Below are 17,930 nucleotides of genomic sequence, written 5' to 3'. Positions count from 1 at the left end.
AACAAAAGCAGAAAGCAAATCTGGCCAAGGTTGTTGCTGCTATTTTTCTTTTCCTCGCGGCCTAAGGGCAGGTTTTACGGTTGTCTACTGGGTAGCTCGGGTATATGGAATGGGGAGGAGCAACTGCATTCTTCAGATTCATGTGCTCTGTAAGTATTCAGCCAAAGGCTACTACAGATATGTATGACAGTCAAACTGATGAGCAGACATACTATACAAGATGTGCAAAATGTATCTCATATTGTTCCATTTGCTGCTGTCTTGTGCTTTGTCTTATTAGCACTTTCCTCACAATTTTTTGGGGCATGTGCGCACATGAACACCTCTTTCTACTTGCTCCTCTCACCCAACAACCTGTGACTGTTTTCAGCATGTCTTTCATCCTCATCTTTGTTTTAAGTGTCTGAATGTTTAGCATTATGGAATCCACTGTTCTAGATTCTTCCTTCACTTGTTAAGATAAATATAGGTGTTATTTGGATATGGTTTATGCTGTACGAGTCTTTGTTTTCCAGTGTGTTGCCTGCTGTACAGAGATGAATTATTCATTATTGCTGTGTATTATTGCAAATGAAATTAACACTGTCTTGTGTCCAATGTTTTTATTGTCCCTGGTGGAGGACTTTTAGCTTTTTATTAGTTGCATTACTGAGATGTTACAGAAAACTACTGAAGTGCTTGTTTGTTTGCAGTCAGGTCTTTTGAGGTCTTCTGGGCTGTAATGAGTGCTGTTTTATTATATTATTAATCGGCAAGTCATTTCCACCAGATGATGTGGAGTCATAAGCAGCAGTACGTAGCATATCGCTTTACACACCATTGATATTTTGCAATGACAAAAATTTGACATCTTCCTGATTGCTCTGAAACATGATCATGTCACATTTGGGAGCATGCGCTTGCGCTGTGTAGCGTGGCATCCACCACACCACGGAACTGTGCTGCATCCTGGATGGCAGGCATTCCCTGCCTCTTAAAAGTAACCATTGTTTGCCATGGGCAAGTGAAGCATGGCTTCAGCTACACCTCCAGCTACTGGGGTCTTCAACACTCATGCTGGATCATGCAGAGAGAAATGTGTCACAAGTCCAAAATGTTGTACCTGAGTTGCCCTAAGTAGCCACTCATTTAACATAAAGTTATTCCAAGCATACTCCAAAGAGACCCGGGCCCAGTTTCATAAAGCAGTCTCATCTTTTAGTCTACTTAACATCTAACTTCTAGATTAAGGTTAGTCCACCAACATTAGCCGTCTAATCTCCATTTCACATAGACAGCTAAATTAGTAAATGACCGTCTAACATTAGTCGACGATTTTCATGGGCAAAAGCGGCCTCTTGAGTGCGGTTGCCAAGAAATGCCTCCAGTGTGCGAGACTTTTGCTTCCTTCTGGGTTGGTTGTCTGCTACAACCATGACCGAGTCCATCACACCAGAGGAGGCCATTGTTCCTTCTCGTTTGGTGGTTGATGGCTGGAGCTATTATGTTCGTGATGAAGAGGATTGTAGGTGGCCTGAAGCAGTATCATGGTTGAACCTCGGCGTCCATAAACATCTCCAATGGGTTATTCTGGTCCTGGAACACCCGCTTGCGCCCCAAGGTTCTCCTTACTTCCTACTCCACCAAGTGGTGGTACATGATAACCGCCATTTTTGAGGTAAGACACTGAAGTTTTGTAGATGAACATAAGATTAGCCTCCTCTGTAGGAAGCTAAAAACCTGAGTTGGCTAACATGAAACTTTAGCTGACTATGCACTTTGTGCAACAACTAACATCAAAAGATTAGTCGCCTGAGTGAGTTTAGTCGACTAAAGATGAGACTGTTTTCTGAAACTGGGCCCTGGCACCAAAACATCCAGTGGTCATCTTAAATCGCTGGTTAGCATCCAAGTCTCACAACCACACAGTGAGGCAGCAAATATCAGGACCCTAAATAATTCTTTCTCCTGCAGAGATATCAGTGTTGTAAAAATACCTGTGCCCAACAACCTGACTCCATAAGCTCTGCCCAAGATAAGGGCATGTCTCTACAAGTTCAGCACCGTCGCCGCATAGAGATGCACTTCTGACGGTCAAGTCCAAGAAGTCATTGAAAGCCTGGATCAAAACTAAGCTCCAGTCTCTCAAGTGTTGTTTTCAGGTTATCCATTAATTCCGCAAAGATTTAACCATTATCTGTGAAGTCAAACCTTTCCTTGCCAACAAAGGTAACAAAGCCACTAGTTTCCACAAACTGACTCAAAACCCAGTCCACAAAACATGATAAAGTAGTTGTGCGCACCGGAATAAAAAGTGGAGTCAAAACATTAAAAGAATACGAGGTTTGCTGGTACTACCTGTATTGATCAGAATTTCAAAATTTCATAGCTGAATTTGCAGTAGTTTTTATGTAGTTCCTGACTGAAATTTAGCAGACCCACTAGTGACTGATTTCATTAATCCCATTTATTTCCTGCTAATAGCAGGGAATTTGATACAAATGTCCCTTTTGTGTTTACTTCAAGGGCAGAAAATTTAGTTTGAATTGTTTCCACATTTGTGTTCCATCACTATTCAGATGTGAGTTTTTATGAAGTATATATTTTCATATAGAAACCAATTACTTATTAAGTTACAATCCTTATTTTAAAACACAAAAACAGTTCTTGTGTGGGTGTTCTGCTCGGTATGGGACAACACAGTGGCAACTGATGATCATTCAGTAATAAAGTAATTAGTAATAAAATAAGATAAAGGAAAATTGTAAAAGCCCAACTACATACACAAGCCAAATTTGTTATACATTGCATGATTGCAAATACAGGAGACCTGAATTCTGCTAAAATACATTTATTTTATTAATTTTTACCTATAAATACATAATATATAAAAGATCATTATAATTTTTCAAAGTTTCATTACTTTTTAATCTCACTCAGTGACTTTAAATGTTTGGTTGTGTTCCCTTCTGTCTGACTGATTTAAAACAGTTCATTTATTTTCACACAGTCATTAAAATTTTGTTAGAATGGCCCTTGCCAGTGGTGTTTTTGCTACTGAACATTCAGCTTCAAGAACTACTGAAGAGCTATCTCCTCTTGCCTCACTACTCCTCTTATTAAATACCTCAAACTAATTACAGACAGCTGTAATGATAACTAATGACAAGAGAGGATCCAGGTCTGAGAGAGTAAATGAGCTGTACCACAAACACTCCTGCAGTGTTAAATTAGACTTTTGTAACAAGTCATTTGGTATGTTATCGCTTTTCTGAGAAATCTTTCATTATCCATGGTGAGGTTTGACTGCTTTCAGTCACAGTCTTTCATTGCATTTCACTGAGTTGCAGTGAGTGAACACTGGATGTTTAGTCTGGAGCAACAAGAATAATCTATCTGAACTTTTAGAGTAGGGCTCTACAGTGTGGTGCCATGTACACTCCTTCATCTGTGTCACAAGTTAATGGACGTTTATTCCAGAACTCAGTCAAAGGTTCAACACTTTGATACCACCCATACCTGGTTATGAGGGTGTGCCTGACCATGATTCACTTTTATTTATGGTTCAGTATGTGGATGCTGTTAGCATTTTACAGCTGTCACATTAACACACCCGAGGGATTGTCTGGTATCAGTACAGTGAGTTCCTTTGGCTGCTCCCTTGTTTGCACTCAGGGTCACCAGAGGTGACCTGCATGTTGAATAGGCACAAGCTTTAGACCTTCCTGACGCAACGCCACATTACCTGCAGAAATGTGGCATTGGGATTTGAACTGGGAACCTTCCGCATTGAACCCAAGCGCACTAACCACTTGGTCACCACACCTGCTGGATTTTGTATCTAACCAACAGTGGAAACCCTGACACTACTGATAGCAGATTGTCTGTTATCAGTATTGTCAGGGTTTCCACTGTTAGATATCGTTGTCTTTATGTGGCTCTTAATCTGCTTTGTTGTGCAAGTTTGGCATTAAAATGTTGCATTTTTAAGCAAATTTAAAAATTTAAGCTCTCTCAATTTTCCACAAATTTGACACCATTTACTTGCGCTCAGGGTGTTCATCTCTCCTTTATAAAACTACACAATACTTATCTATATTGATGGGCTGTAATATGATTCAAGAAAGATAATCGTTATGATGTAATGATTCAGCTTGATGTGATTCAGTTAGGTGTGATATGATGCAATCCAGTACAATTCTTTGTTTGATGCAGACATTTTCTGAGATAAATTAGAATAAGCCAGAAGTGGCATTGCTTACCTTGAAATATATATTTCATGAAAGACCAGGGATCTTCTTCAGGTTTTTATCATCTAGAAGAGGGATTATGTCATGACGATATCTCTCTCTGCCTGTCTGTCTGTCCCAAAAAGTGTATAAGCATTGTGAAATCAACTCCTCTCACATTTTTAGGAGGAATTTTGTGAAACTTGGTATATTTCCTTGAAATGTTATCAGAATGTAGCAAGCATTTGTACCACATAGTGTTTGCCACAAGTGTATATTGTGCTCTCAGAGCACTCTTGCTACAAGTGTCTGTGGCACATTGGCACTGCCTCTGCTCACCTTTTGTTTTGTTCACCACTAGGAGCAGCACCACATACAGAAGCATAAAGTGCAGCACAGAGGAAGCTCGATGATTCATCAATGACACAGCATATAACTTTATTGTTTTGAACCAGTATTGTTATGTGGGCCGCTGAAGAGGAGGTACTGCTGGCCCACCACCACCAGAGGGCGCCCTGCTTGGAGTGCGGGCTCCAAGCACGAGAGGGCGCCGGACCCTGAGGAAGTGACAGCTGTCATTCATCCCCTGCACCAGCTGTCACTCGTTCATCATCATCATCACCATCTTAAAAGCCGGATCGGGACTCCACCTCCTCGCCGAGAAATCGACTACCGTGAGGTACACTTCTCTGCTGATTAACACGTTGTGTAGGATTCTGAATTTCTGTTGCAGCCGGTATCCTGTGGTGTTCACCCTTATCTGGGAAGTGGCGTGGAGCGTGACGACGACATCCGCGCTACAAGATAAGTGGACACACTAGGAGCTGCACGAGTGTGTGATTCGGAGGTGGAGGTTCTCCTCCTACTGTGCACAAACTGTAGACCACTGAGTGTAAGGAGTTACACTCATTCATCTTTTTCTGCTTTCTGCCAGCAGTACCAGGGTCGACAGCCGAAGACAGAGGTCACCTGGGGATTCGGGACTTGGCGGCTCCGGTGTTCTTCAGACCGTTGGTGGTGGAGGCCGTGTGGGACGCGGTCTCTCTCTCGTCGGGGTCTTCTATCTTCGAGCCTGCCCACACGTCACCTGGTGTTCATTGACTTTGCAATTTCTGTACATTTAGTTGTGTTTTGTCACAACAGTAAATTGTTACCTTTTGGCTTACTCATTGTCCGTTCATTTGCGCCCCCTGTTGTGGGTCCGTGCTACGACACCTTCCCAACAGGATTTCTCGGCCAATCGTCATGGATTCCGAGGGGCGTCAGCTCGAGCGTGAACGGCCAATGGCAGAGCCAGGAGCGCAGGCGTCAGCGGGAGGCGTGTTGAGTGAGCTGCAGCAGATCTTAACCGCCTTCACGGCTCGGTTGGATTTAGTGACCGAGCAGAATGTCCTCCTTAATCGGAGAGTGGAGGCTCTCGCCGCCAGGGTGGAAGCGCACGATCAGGGCGCTGCTGCAGCTCCTCCTCTGGCTGGTCCTGGGCCTGAATCAGACGTACCACTGGTCGTTCAACAAACCCCCCCACCATCCCCTGAAGCTTACATAAGCCCTCCGGAGCCGTACGGGGGCTGTGTCGAGACGTGCGCGGACTTCCTCATGCAGTGTTCGCTCGTCTTTTCACAGCGCCCTGTCATGTACGCCTCAGATGCTAGCCGGGTAGCTTATGTTATCAATCTGCTTCGAGGAGAGGCACGCGCATGGGCTACGGCGCTTTGGGAGCAGAACTCACGGCTCCTAACGTCTTATACTGGGTTTGTACGGGAGTTCACACAAGTGTTTGATCATCCTAACAGAGGCGAGACCGCTTCAAACGTGCTGCTGTCGATAAGACAGGGGCGCCGTAGCGCAGCCGAGTATGCAGTCGACTTCCGCATCGCGGCAGCGAGGTCCGGCTGGAATAACGTTGCGCTCCGCGCCGCCTTCGTAAATGGACTGTCACCGGTCCTCAAGGAGCACCTACTGGCAAAGGAGGAACCGCGGGATTTTGACGGGCTTGTCGATTTGGTTATACGCTTAGACAACCGTTTGACTGAGCATCGTCGGGAGCAGGCCGGGGGGCGTGACCGGGTACGAGCCGTCCCTCCCCCTTCCGGTTCCGATAAGACGTTGTCCCTACGCTTCACTGCCAGAGGGCCCCGTGGGGCTACAGCTCCCCCTGCTGAGGAGGCTATGGACACGAGCAGGGCCAAAGTAAAATTAAGTGACAGACAAAGGAGACTGGCCCGCGGGGAGTGTTTTGTCTGCGGCTCTTGTGAGCATATGCAGAGGGACTGCCCTGAACGGTCAAACTACAACGCCCGTCCTTAGAAACTGGGCTAAGGGTGGGCCATAACACACACGCGGAGAGACCCCGCAGATCGGCACGAATCCCAGTAACAATCCTTTGTGAGGAGTTAACCCTTCACGCCCCAGCACTGATAGACACGGGGTCAGAGGGGAATCTGCTGGACAGCAGATGGGCAAGGGAGGTAGGGCTCCCTCTGGTGGCTCTGCCGGCACCATTGCAGGTGCGAGCACTAGATGGCACCCTGCTTCCATTGATCACACATCAGACACAACCAGTGACATTGCTTGTGTTTCTGGGAATCACAGGGAGGAGATAGTGTTCCATGTAACACCATCTACCTCCCGAGTGATTTTGGGCTTTCCATGGATGGTGAAGCACAATCCCCGGGTTGATTGGCCGTCCGGGGTTGTGACGCAGTGGAGCGAAGCCTGCCACCGGGAGTGTTTAGGATCCTCGGTTCCCCCCCGGCACTACAGCTAATGAGGAGGTCACAGTCCCCCCCAATCTATCGGCGGTGCCAGAGGAGTACCACGATCTTGCTGACGTTTTCAGCAAAGATCTGGCGCTCACTCTTCCTCCGCACCGGCCGTACGATTGTGCCATCGATTTAGTCCCGGGCGGTGAGTACCCGTCCAGTAGGTTGTACAACCTCTCACGTCCGGAACGCAAATCAATGGAGACCTACATCCGGGACTCCTTAGCTGCCGGGCTGATCCGGAACTCCACCTCCCCGATGGGTGCTGGTTTCTTTTTTGTGGGCAAGAAAGACGGCGGACTCCGTCCATGTATTGATTACAGAGGGCTGAACGAGATCACGGTTCGCAACCGATACCCGTTACCTCTGTTGGATTCAGTGTTCACGCCCCTGCATGGAGCCCAAATCTTTACGAAATTGGATCTTAGAAATGCGTACCACCTGGTTCGGATCCGGAAGGGAGACGAATGGAAGACGGCATTCAACACCCCGTTAGGTCACTTCGAGTACCTGGTCATGCCGTTCGGCCTCACTAACGCCCCCGCGACGTTCCAAGCCTTGGTAAATGACGTCTTGCGGGACTTCCTGCATCGGTTCGTCTTCGTATATCTGGATGATATACTCATCTTTTCTCCGGACCCTGAGACCCATGTCCAGCATGTACGTCAGGTCCTACAGCGGTTGTTGGAGAACCGGCTGTTTGTGAAGGGTGAGAAGTGCGAGTTCCACCGCACTTCTTTGTCCTTCCTGGGGTTCATCATCTCCTCCAACTCCGTCGCCCCTGATCCGGCTAAGGTTGCGGCGGTGAGAGATTGGCCCCAACCAACAAGCCGCAGGAAACTACAGCAGTTCCTCGGTTTTGCAAATTTTTACAGGAGGTTCATCAAAGGTTACAGTCAGGTAGTTAGCCCCCTGACTGCCCTGACCTCCACCAAGGTCCCCTTTGCCTGGTCGGATCGGTGCGAAGCCGCGTTCCAGGAGTTGAAACGCCGGTTCTCGACTGCGCCAGTTCTGGTGCAGCCTGATCCTGATCGCCAGTACGTAGTAGAAGTGGACGCCTCTGACTCAGGGATAGGAGCCGTGCTGTCCCAGAGCGTGGAGGCTGATAAAGTTCTCCATCCTTGTGCCTTTTATTCCCGCAGGTTGACCCCAGCTGAACGGAACTATGACGTTGGCAATCGGGAACTTCTTGCGGTGAAGGAGGCTCTTGAAGAGTGGAGACACCTACTGGAGGGGGCTTCGTTGCCCTTCACGGTTTTCACTGACCATCGGAACCTGGAGTACATCCGGACCGCCAGACGGCTGAACCCCAGGCAAGCCCGCTGGTCTCTGTTCTTCGGGCGCTTTGACTTCCGGATTACATACCGCCCCGGGACCAAGAACCAAAAATCAGACGCCTTGTCCCGGGTGCACGAAGAAGAAGCCAAAGCGGGGCTGTCGAACCCCACCGAGACCATCATCCCCGAGTCCACTGTCGTGGCCGCCCTTACCTGGGACGTGGAGAAGACCGTCCGGGAGGCCCTGACCAGGAGCCCGGACCCGGGGACTGGCCCCAAGAACAGACTGTACGTCCCACCAGAGGCAAGAGCTGCCGTATTGGACTTCTGTCACGGGTCCAAGCTCTCCTGTCATCCCGGGGTGCGTAGGACCGTGGCAGTGGTCCAGCAGCGCTTCTGGTGGGCGTCCCTGGAAACCGACGTCCGGGACTACATCCAGGCCTGTACCATCTGCGCCAGGGGCAAGGCAGACCATCGGAGGACGACGGGCCTCCTCCAACCCCTGCCGGTGCCTTATCGCCCCTGGTCTCACATCGGCCTGGATTTCATCACGGGCCTCCCGCCGTCCCAGGGCAACAACGTAATCCTCACGATAGTGGACCGGTTCTCCAAGGCGGCCCACTTCGTGGCCCTCCCGAAGCTCCCGACGGCCCAGGAGACGGCAGACCTCCTGGTCCACCACGTCATGCGGCTGCATGGGATACCGTCGGACATCGTCTCGGATCGTGGTCCCCAGTTCTCTTCACAGGTGTGGAAGAGTTTCTGCAAGGAGCTGGGGGCCACCGTGAGTCTCTCGTCCGGGTACCACCCCCAGACCAACGGCCAGGCAGAGCGGGCCAACCAGGAGTTGGAGCAGGCCCTTCGGTGTGTCACCTCCGCACATCCGGCGGCCTGGAGTCACCATCTGGCCTGGATCGAGTATGCCCACAACAGCCAAGTTTCGTCTGCTACCGGCCTCTCCCCTTTTGAGGTGTGTTTGGGGTACCAGCCCCCATTGTTCCCGCTGGTGGAGGGAGAGGTCGGTGTGCCCTCGGTCCAGGCCCACCTTCGGAAATGTCGCCGGGTGTGGCGGACCGCCCGCTCTGCCCTGTTAAAGGCCCGGACGAGGGCCAAGTCCCATGCAGACCGCCGACGGTCCCCGGCCCCCACGTTCCAGCCCGGGCAGGAGGTGTGGCTCTCGACCAAGGACATTCCCCTTGTGTGGACTCCCCCAAACTGAAAGACAGATACATCGGACCCTTCCCCATCCTCAAGATCATCAACCCGGCCGCAGTGAAGCTCCAACTCCCAGCTTCACTGCGGATCCACCCGGTATTCCACGTGTCCCATATAAAGCCTCACCGCACCTCGCCCCTCTGTGCACCTGGACCTACGCCGCCTCCTGCCCGGCTCATCGACGGGGAGCCTGCTTGGACGGTCCGCAGGCTCCTTGACATCCGTCGAAAGGGCCGGGGGTTCCAATATCTGGTGGATTGGGAGGGGTATGGACCTGAGGAACGCTCCTGGGTGAAGAGGAGCTTCATCCTGGACCCGGCCCTCCTGGCCGAGTTCTACAACCGACACCCGGACAAGCCCGGTCGGGCGCCAGGAGGCGCCCGTTGAGGGGGGGGTCCTGTTATGTGGGCCGCTGAAGAGGAGGTACTGCTGGCCCACCACCACCAGAGGGCACCCTGCTTGGAGTGCGGGCTCCAAGCACGAGAGGGCGCCGGACCCTGAGGAAGTGACAGCTGTCATTCATCCCCTGCACCAGCTGTCACTCGTTCATCATCATCATCACCATCTTAAAAGCCGGATCGGGACTCCACCTCCTCGCCGAGAAATCGACTACCGTGAGGTACACTTCTCTGCTGATTAACACGTGTAGGATTCTGAATTTCTGTTGCAGCCGGTATCCTGTGGTGTTCACCCTTATCTGGGAAGTGGCGTGGAGCGTGACGACAACAACCGCGCTACAAGATAAGTGGACACACTAGGAGCTGCACGAGTGTGTGATTCGGAGGTGGAGGTTCTCCTCCTACTGTGCACAAACTGTAGACCACTGAGTGTAAGGAGTTACACTCATTCATCTTTTTTCTGCTTTCTGCCAGCAGTACCAGGGTCGACAGCCGAAGACAGAGGTCACCTGGGGATTCGGGACTTGGCGGCTCCGGTGTTCTTCAGACCGTTGGTGGTGGAGGCCGTGTGGGACGCGGTCTCTCTCTCGTCTGGGTCTTCTATCTTCGAGCCTGCCCACATGTCACCTGGTGTTCATTGACTTTGCAATTTCTGTACATTTAGTTGTGTTTTGTCACAACAGTAAATTGTTACCTTTTGGCTTACTCATTGTCCGTTCATTTGCGCCCCCTGTTGTGGGTCCGTGCTACGACACCTTCCCAACAAGTATGACATTATTAATGAATTGAAAACTGAACCCAACGTTCAAACATGTACATTTAGCCATTATACTGCATACCACTTTGAACATTGACCTCAACTCATTGTATTTGTGTATGTTTTTGAACATTGGGCATACTTCAACTGTGTTTGTGTTATTTAAAGCTGAATTTATTTCAGGTTTTTTTTTTTTTTTGCTTTAAACACGTGACCTGTTGAGGAGCTGTAAAATGAATTCCAACCATTGAAAAAGAATTCCATAAAGAATCCATTTTTCTCGTATGTCTTCGGATATCCACAAAAAAATGTACTATTTGGCCATTCAGTGGGTTTTATACATTTTCTTACTTGTTGTATTTGTTCATTTGCTGCACTTACATTTAACTGTTGTCAAACTATAGGACTCCTGCCTCTTCAAGCTCTTTTGTTTGCTCAGCTGAAGGTTATAGCCTCCACATAGCAGTACAAAAAAAAATAATTCCTTGCCTGTGATTGTAAACAGAGAGTACTTACTGCTTGCCGCAAAGATACCACCGTAATATGTTTTATTCATGATCCCTTCAACTGACCCCGAAAATTGCTTGGTCGGGGCCAGCCGATGTAGAAGTGTCTTTTCCCCCCCTCATTATAGATCAGTCAGAGATCACGGTCATGTGTTATGCTTTAAAATGCTCCTTAACAAGCACGCTGAATAGTTTGTCCTTTTTTGTCTCTTAGGTGTCATTCGAACACAGGAACTGCTGGATCATGAGACCATGCCCCATTACTGGCTCACAGTCTATGCCATGGATCGTGGTGTAGTTCCACTCTCTTCCTTCATTGAGGTCTACATTGAAGTTCAGGATGTAAATGACAATGCACCGCAAACCTCAGAACCTGTCTACTACCCTTCTGTCATGGAGAACTCTCCCAGAGATGTGTCAATCATCCAGATAGAAGCAGTTGATCCAGACGCCAAAGCCAGTGATCGACTCACCTATAAGATCACCAGTGGCAATCCCCAGGGTTTCTTTACAATTAATGCCAAGACAGGTAAGATGCTGAAATGCCTGCTGATGTCACTTTAACTTGCTTTCCTAAAACAATGTCTGACAACATAATGAGTACATACAGTCATGTCCATAAGTATTTGGACCACATCACAATTTTTGTTATTTGCATTTGTTGTGGAATAACTGTGACCTCGGTACTGACAATGCTACTAACACAGCATAAAAACTAGGATCCTCACGTTTTCAGCGTTTTGGTACCAACTTGGTACTGAAGTACTAGTTCTCATGACAACCCTATCTGTTAATGTAGAATATGAACTTTAATTCAAGGAGTTTAACAAGTTATTGCATTTATTGGTTTATGGATTTTTCTGGGACTTGAGGGCCAGAGTCAGTCAAAAAACAGCAAAACATCCATGGTTTGAAGGGTCGGTCTGTAAAAAAGAAAAAATATTAATAATAGTCAAAGTCTAAATTATAACAATTGTTATTTTTGGGAATTAATGGGTTCGACCTTTTAATGAAAAATTCTGGACCAGGACCAAAGTTTTTACTTTTATTGTAAACAATCTCATGAACAAAAATGTGCTGCGGAGCTGCAGCATTTCTTCCAAACAGACCTCAATTTTTAGCTTACTTTAAAATCAAGTCACCGTAACACAAAATCACAATTATGTGATCTTTGCAATTAATCCAGAGTTCATACCATGGAACAATGTCGAGGGCTATTTAAATGTTAACATGTCGATGCAGCTTTTAGACATGTAAGAGGTCAAAACAATGCCTTAATGACACGGGCTGCAATGGCTGATAAAGACCGCAAAGGCAGTCACTCGTGGTGGAGCCGCGGAGCAAACAACGGATCCATGTGGTCTGAGTTTTTTGGGGGGAAATTTAAAAAAAAGGGGAAATCTGGGTTTATGTGGAAAACTTAGGCGTCTGATGATGTCCACGAGCTGCATCTCTCAGTTTCCACAGACGTCCTTGCAGACAATGAGAAAAAAAAAAATTCTGCTTACTTTGTCCACATTCTCCACACAGGTGAAGCCCACTGTCGCTGCATGCATGCTGGTCATTGCAGGCCCAGCAGCATTAGACTTATGTCCACACCGTTCCTCAGAAAAATAAATAAATAAAAAGAGAAAAATACAATAAATGTGGTTTATGCAATGAGCCCGTGGTCGAACAGGACGTGTCCAGCGTGCGTGCACAACTGGACTGAGCATGCACAACCAGTCCATGCATAAAACTTAATTCCATTGGCTCGAGCAGCTCCTCTGTCGCTGAACGGGACATGTCCAGTGTGCGTGCACAGTCGGACTATGCATGCACAGCCTGTCCACACATTCAGACTAAATTCCATTAGATGGCACGGGCACGGTGATCCTTTGGAAGTGCGCCGATAAAAATTCAGTTTAAACTATAATGTAGGGTATCAGTTAAAGCTCACAAACCCAGGGCAGAACACCACTCTTGAAGTCACTCTTGAGTCTTGAAGTTTTTTGGCGGCACACCAAGCAATCGGCGGGAAAAATTTTAAAAAGTGCCCAGGGGCAACTTTCTTCACTGAGCCAGCGATTTTCAGAGTAGCCGGCAGATCTGTAAACCAATAAATCCAATAACTATGACCTAAGCTTTTTGGAATTACAACAAAGACCCCAGACAACCCTGAAATGGTTACAGGCTTCTGTGGCTTTTCAGAACTTCCATTTCTAGTCTGATTTACCATGCTATCTTTATTTCTTAATTGTTGATGAAAACGAAGTCGAAGACATAGTCATTAACTTGTAAAACTGCCCAAATACTTATGGACCTGTCTGCACAGCTTCAAAAGGATAAATGAAAACCTGATTGTAGCTACTAGTATAATGTTGAAAAGTGCTGCATGGAAATCAGTTGTGTCTACACTGATATTTATCCTTTATGTTATCAGAGGTCCGCAGTAAATAAATATGAACTGCAGTAGTTTGAAATAATGGGAGGATTTGAGATTTGGTTCATCTTGTGAGATGTCTGTAAAAGGGAAATCAGTGTGAACACCGCATTTTAACTGAGGACAGGAGCTGTCTTACCCTGCAGGGTTTTCCCCACTCTTTAACACTCTGAAGTGTCTTCGCATGCGGTCTTCTGGAAATGGTGTGATGATTAATATTTCATTGGCTTCTTTTAATGGAACAGGCTATGCTAAGTTGAACAGCAGAGAAAATAGTTGATGGATGCAAAGTGAAGCTGCCTGTACAGACAGAATGTCTGTACAGGCAGCTTCACTATAGCTGCACAATAGCTGTTTGTTCTGCATCCCGCTACAAACAAACAGCTGTCATCTACAGCAGGGGTGCCCAAGTTCAGTCCTCGAGATCTACCTTCCTGACACTCTTAGTTGTCTCCCTGTTCCAACACACCTAAATCCAATGAAAGACTTGTTAGCAGGCTTTTAATTAGCCTTTCATTGGATTCAGGTGTGTTGGAGCAGGGAGACAACTAATGCTGTGTTCACACCGGGCGCGCCGCGAGCGACAGCAGCGACAGCAGCAACAGGTTGCCATGTAATCCCTATGGAAGGACGCGTTTTGGCGCCAAGCCATGCAGCGTGACGTGATGGACGCGAATGAAGCAACATGAGTGAAGCGATTTTGAGCGAGTGGCGCGATATTGCGTCGCGTCACGTCACGTTACCCTCCTCCCCAAGTTGAAAAATCTGAACTTTTCTTCTTGTTGCGCCGCGATGACCAGGGACTGAATATGTAGTGACGTGGAGATGTCTGGAGTTTGACTGAGTTGGGTGTGAACATGTCCTGTCTCTGGTAGCCAGCCTGTGAGCAGGACTTATGTCCCTTTTGTCCTTTATTTCACAATTATGACAGAGTTTTTGGAGCGAGCAGCAGCCCCACAGCAGGGGGAGCGGAGGTTTTTTTAAATTTCTTTATACGTGCGCGCATGAGCGAATCGTCCCTGAAGATTATTTTATTAATTAACTACACAGATGGATAATAAAACAAATGGTGACTGGTTTCTAAACGCAATTATGACAGAGTTTTTTGGGGAAGAGCGAGCAGCAGCCCCACAGCAGGCAGCGAAGGTTTTTTTTTTGTTTTGTTTTTACGTGCACGCGCGAGCGAACCCATCCGTGAAGATTATTTTATTTATTAACTATACAGATGTATAATAAAGCAAATGGTGACTGGTTTCTAAACACAACTACGACAGAGTTTTTGGAGCGAGCAGCAGCCCCGGGAGCGGAGGTTTTTTTTTTTTTTTTTTATTGTTTACATGTGCGCACATGAACGGGACAGGAGGTCCTCAAACTGGGTCCTACAGAGGCGGAAGGACTGCTGAAAGCGGCCATAATCCAGACGCTGCTCCTGCAGCAAATAATGATACTCCCCGAATTTGGAACATCTCATGACATTTGTCAGCTTTCCACAACAACTCGCTCCGTGTGGTCAAGGTCTGTCATGTTAACTTGACTAACAACCGGAGCCGGCGAGCAGAATGGAAGCTCCTCCTATTTGATGATGCACTGGGGCGAATTTTTGCAGCGAAAGCAGAGCGACACACTGGGCGATGGTGGCGCGTCCGTGTCCACAAGACCAATGCGAATTTGTGGCGTCTGGTCGCGCCTGGTGTGAACGCGGCATAAGAGTGTCAGGAAGGTAGATCTCGAAGACCGAACTTGGGCACCCCTGGTCTACAGGAACTGCAGTGCTGCAAACAAATTTAGCTTGTGAAAATTTGCATGCACTCCATTTTGAACACATCTTGAATACCCAAATTACTAATTACTATATATATATGCGACATCAACAAACAGGAGTTATTTTTGTTAGTCATGGCAATGTGAATCTTCTGGCCATATAAGGATCTGGCGCACAGCATACCTCCCTGACAAGCCCCAGCCTAATCCTGGGCACTCCCCAGTTGACAGGAAAAGAGCAAGCAAGACAGACAGAGAGAAAAAAATTATAATGAAAGGGAAAGTCAAGGCATGTAAACATAATATGGGTGTTTTGTCTGTAAGCATGGCAAAATCCACCTGATAGGATGTTGTGATGCTGAGAAAGGGAAGTCTTGATAAATTCAGTTCTTATCTTTCATCAAAGCAGTCATATAGGTAGAGTGTGAAGTACATCTTTACAGTCATTTGTTTTTTGTTTAAATTCTTTTTTTCCTCCCCTCTATTCAAGAGGAATCTCCCGTAACATGGGGCCCGAGGAGAAATGAACATTTACAGATAAAGCAATTTGTCTCATTTGGAAAAGATTCACCATTTCATTTCAGTGTGTAATTATGGATGCAACTGTTGATTGTTTGCATAACAGCATGTTGTACAGACGCACCTTTATGACTAATAAAGTAATGGGATAAGACTTTTTTTTTGAAGAATTTTGATCTGATTTGATCCCAACTTTTTGGAATGTGTTTTGACCCATATCCGATCCGAGCCATGGGTTTTGTGATCCATGACACCTCGATTCCCAACCTGAGATCTGTGCACCTCTCTGGGTGTCTTCTCTGAGGTTGTCAAAATTTGAATTGCACACGTTATGTAAAGCCTTTTTTCAATGCAAGAAGGGGGAAAAAGGTTGGGAGCCACAAATTAAAGCAACATATTCTTGAAAGAGTAATTGTATTCTTAAACATGTACATGCATTATACACAGGCTGACTCCATACAAGTAAAGCTCTGGTTTGTCTAGGACTGCACGATATTGGGGAAAAAAATTTACATTGACATTTTTCTGCAGCCAAACACTGTAAAGCTAAAAACTCTAGTACGTATGCCAAGCCTGTATGTGGCACTATAATGCATCCACAAAAAATGGAGAGGAAGATGGGAGCACATGCATAACCAGTGCAAGGAGCTAATCACTGTAGCAGCAGAAGGCTAGACTATTACAAAGTGGCAAACTGAGTAAATAAAGTCTTTTAATCTGACCTGTTTTGTCCTTTCCGCTGGATTCATCATCACACCCCGCAGTAAACTGTTACCAAGAGAAATTGCTTGTGAATAAGTGCAGCGCTTTCAAAGAAGTACCTAAGTGTTAGAATACGGAGCTCTGGGTGCATTTCTCAGCCTGAGCTGAGGGAAGCCATGAACAAAAAGAAAAATAACTTATTTTAAAAGTGGAAAGTCCTTTCTGCATTCATTGTATCAGTGTCACAGTACTCCATTTATTAACGATCAGTATTCGCCACAACCAACCGCCGTCTCTTCAGTTTTTTTGCTCGAGATGAAAATAAATCTCATTAATGATACACTAAGACAAATGGGAAAAAAGTATGTTAAATTACACTGTTAACAACAACAACAATATGTTATTAATTATGAACGGCTGAGGTCACAGAGGCAGAGCTATTACATCATCATTTCAGAAACGTATGGAGACGCAAATTCAGCATTTTCAGATATGTCCGCTCTGGGACCGTTTTCAAAAAGCATTGTTTTCAGCCACTGAAAACAAGTTCCGAGGGAACTGCTTGCTTTTTTTTCCTCCTTTCTTTTTTTCAGCAGAGAACGTGATTGATGCATACAACTCATGGAGGGAGACAGTGCATTCACACGCTCACATTACCAGCATCCTTTATTTGAGTAAATTCAACATCTTTGGCATCTTTTGTTTGTTAGTCATGAAAAACAAAAGCAGAGTTTACCCTCATCACTTGACATTGTAAAGGTGCATGCTTAATTTAATTATGCCACATCGTGAGTCCTGTGATGTAAGAATTGCACACGTGCACATCACGATGGAGATGCTCAAACGATATATTGTACAGCCGTAGCCTTGTCCCCTTTAAAACACACAGTGTGTTTGGTATTACAGTTGTTCTCTTCATGCCAGGACTAACACAAGCTCAGAGAAATCAAACTGCAGGAAGACCACCGCAGGTTTTGTCATGGACCCATCCACGATTTCCAGAAGATACTGCCAAATCATTCAACCAGCCTTGTTTCATGCAGTTTAGTAGAGAAGGGATTATCCTCATATCCTCAGATATATATTTTTGATTTCTGGAATAGGCATATCACTGGCCACAGATGCCAATGTATCAGAAATGCCCTCTCTCTCTCATGTTGAAGAATCCTTTGAAATGTCTTACAATCTGGTTGATGTTGGGGAAAATTGAGGCTTGATAACCCCTGATCTTCTCTAAGTTAGGGCCCCTTCAAACATAGTGCAAATTTGGTCAATTTGCGCATAAAGTGCGCATGAAGCAGGAATCCTATGCAAAACATGTAAAATCGTAGCTGCCTCGTACACCTGTTGATACAACTATTTGCGCATACCAGCCGCTACAAAGTGTGCGCTGTGCAAGCCCA

General features: G+C 46.6%; 1 protein-coding gene and 1 long non-coding RNA gene across 2 annotated transcripts in view; one reads left to right on the top strand and one right to left on the bottom strand.

Moving 5' to 3' along the window:
- fat1a (FAT atypical cadherin 1a) overlaps positions 1 to 17,930 on the top strand; it is a 245,429-nt gene that overhangs the window by 37,955 nt on the left and 189,544 nt on the right. Inside the window, 1 exon segment of the mRNA XM_034187623.1 lies at positions 11,338 to 11,652. Coding sequence (XP_034043514.1) covers positions 11,338 to 11,652 — 315 coding nt within the window.
- Positions 4,197 to 14,043, bottom strand: LOC117525695. The gene is made up of 3 exons (XR_004565123.1): positions 14,033 to 14,043; positions 6,021 to 6,026; positions 4,197 to 4,294 (listed from the first exon to the last, which is right to left on the bottom strand). It is a non-coding gene; the product is annotated as an uncharacterized LOC117525695 (long non-coding RNA).

This window comes from Thalassophryne amazonica, chromosome 15, assembly GCF_902500255.1.
Source record: "Thalassophryne amazonica chromosome 15, fThaAma1.1, whole genome shotgun sequence".
Classification (NCBI taxonomy): domain Eukaryota; kingdom Metazoa; phylum Chordata; class Actinopteri; order Batrachoidiformes; family Batrachoididae; genus Thalassophryne; species Thalassophryne amazonica.
This window is presented reverse-complemented; position numbering and strand designations above follow the sequence as displayed.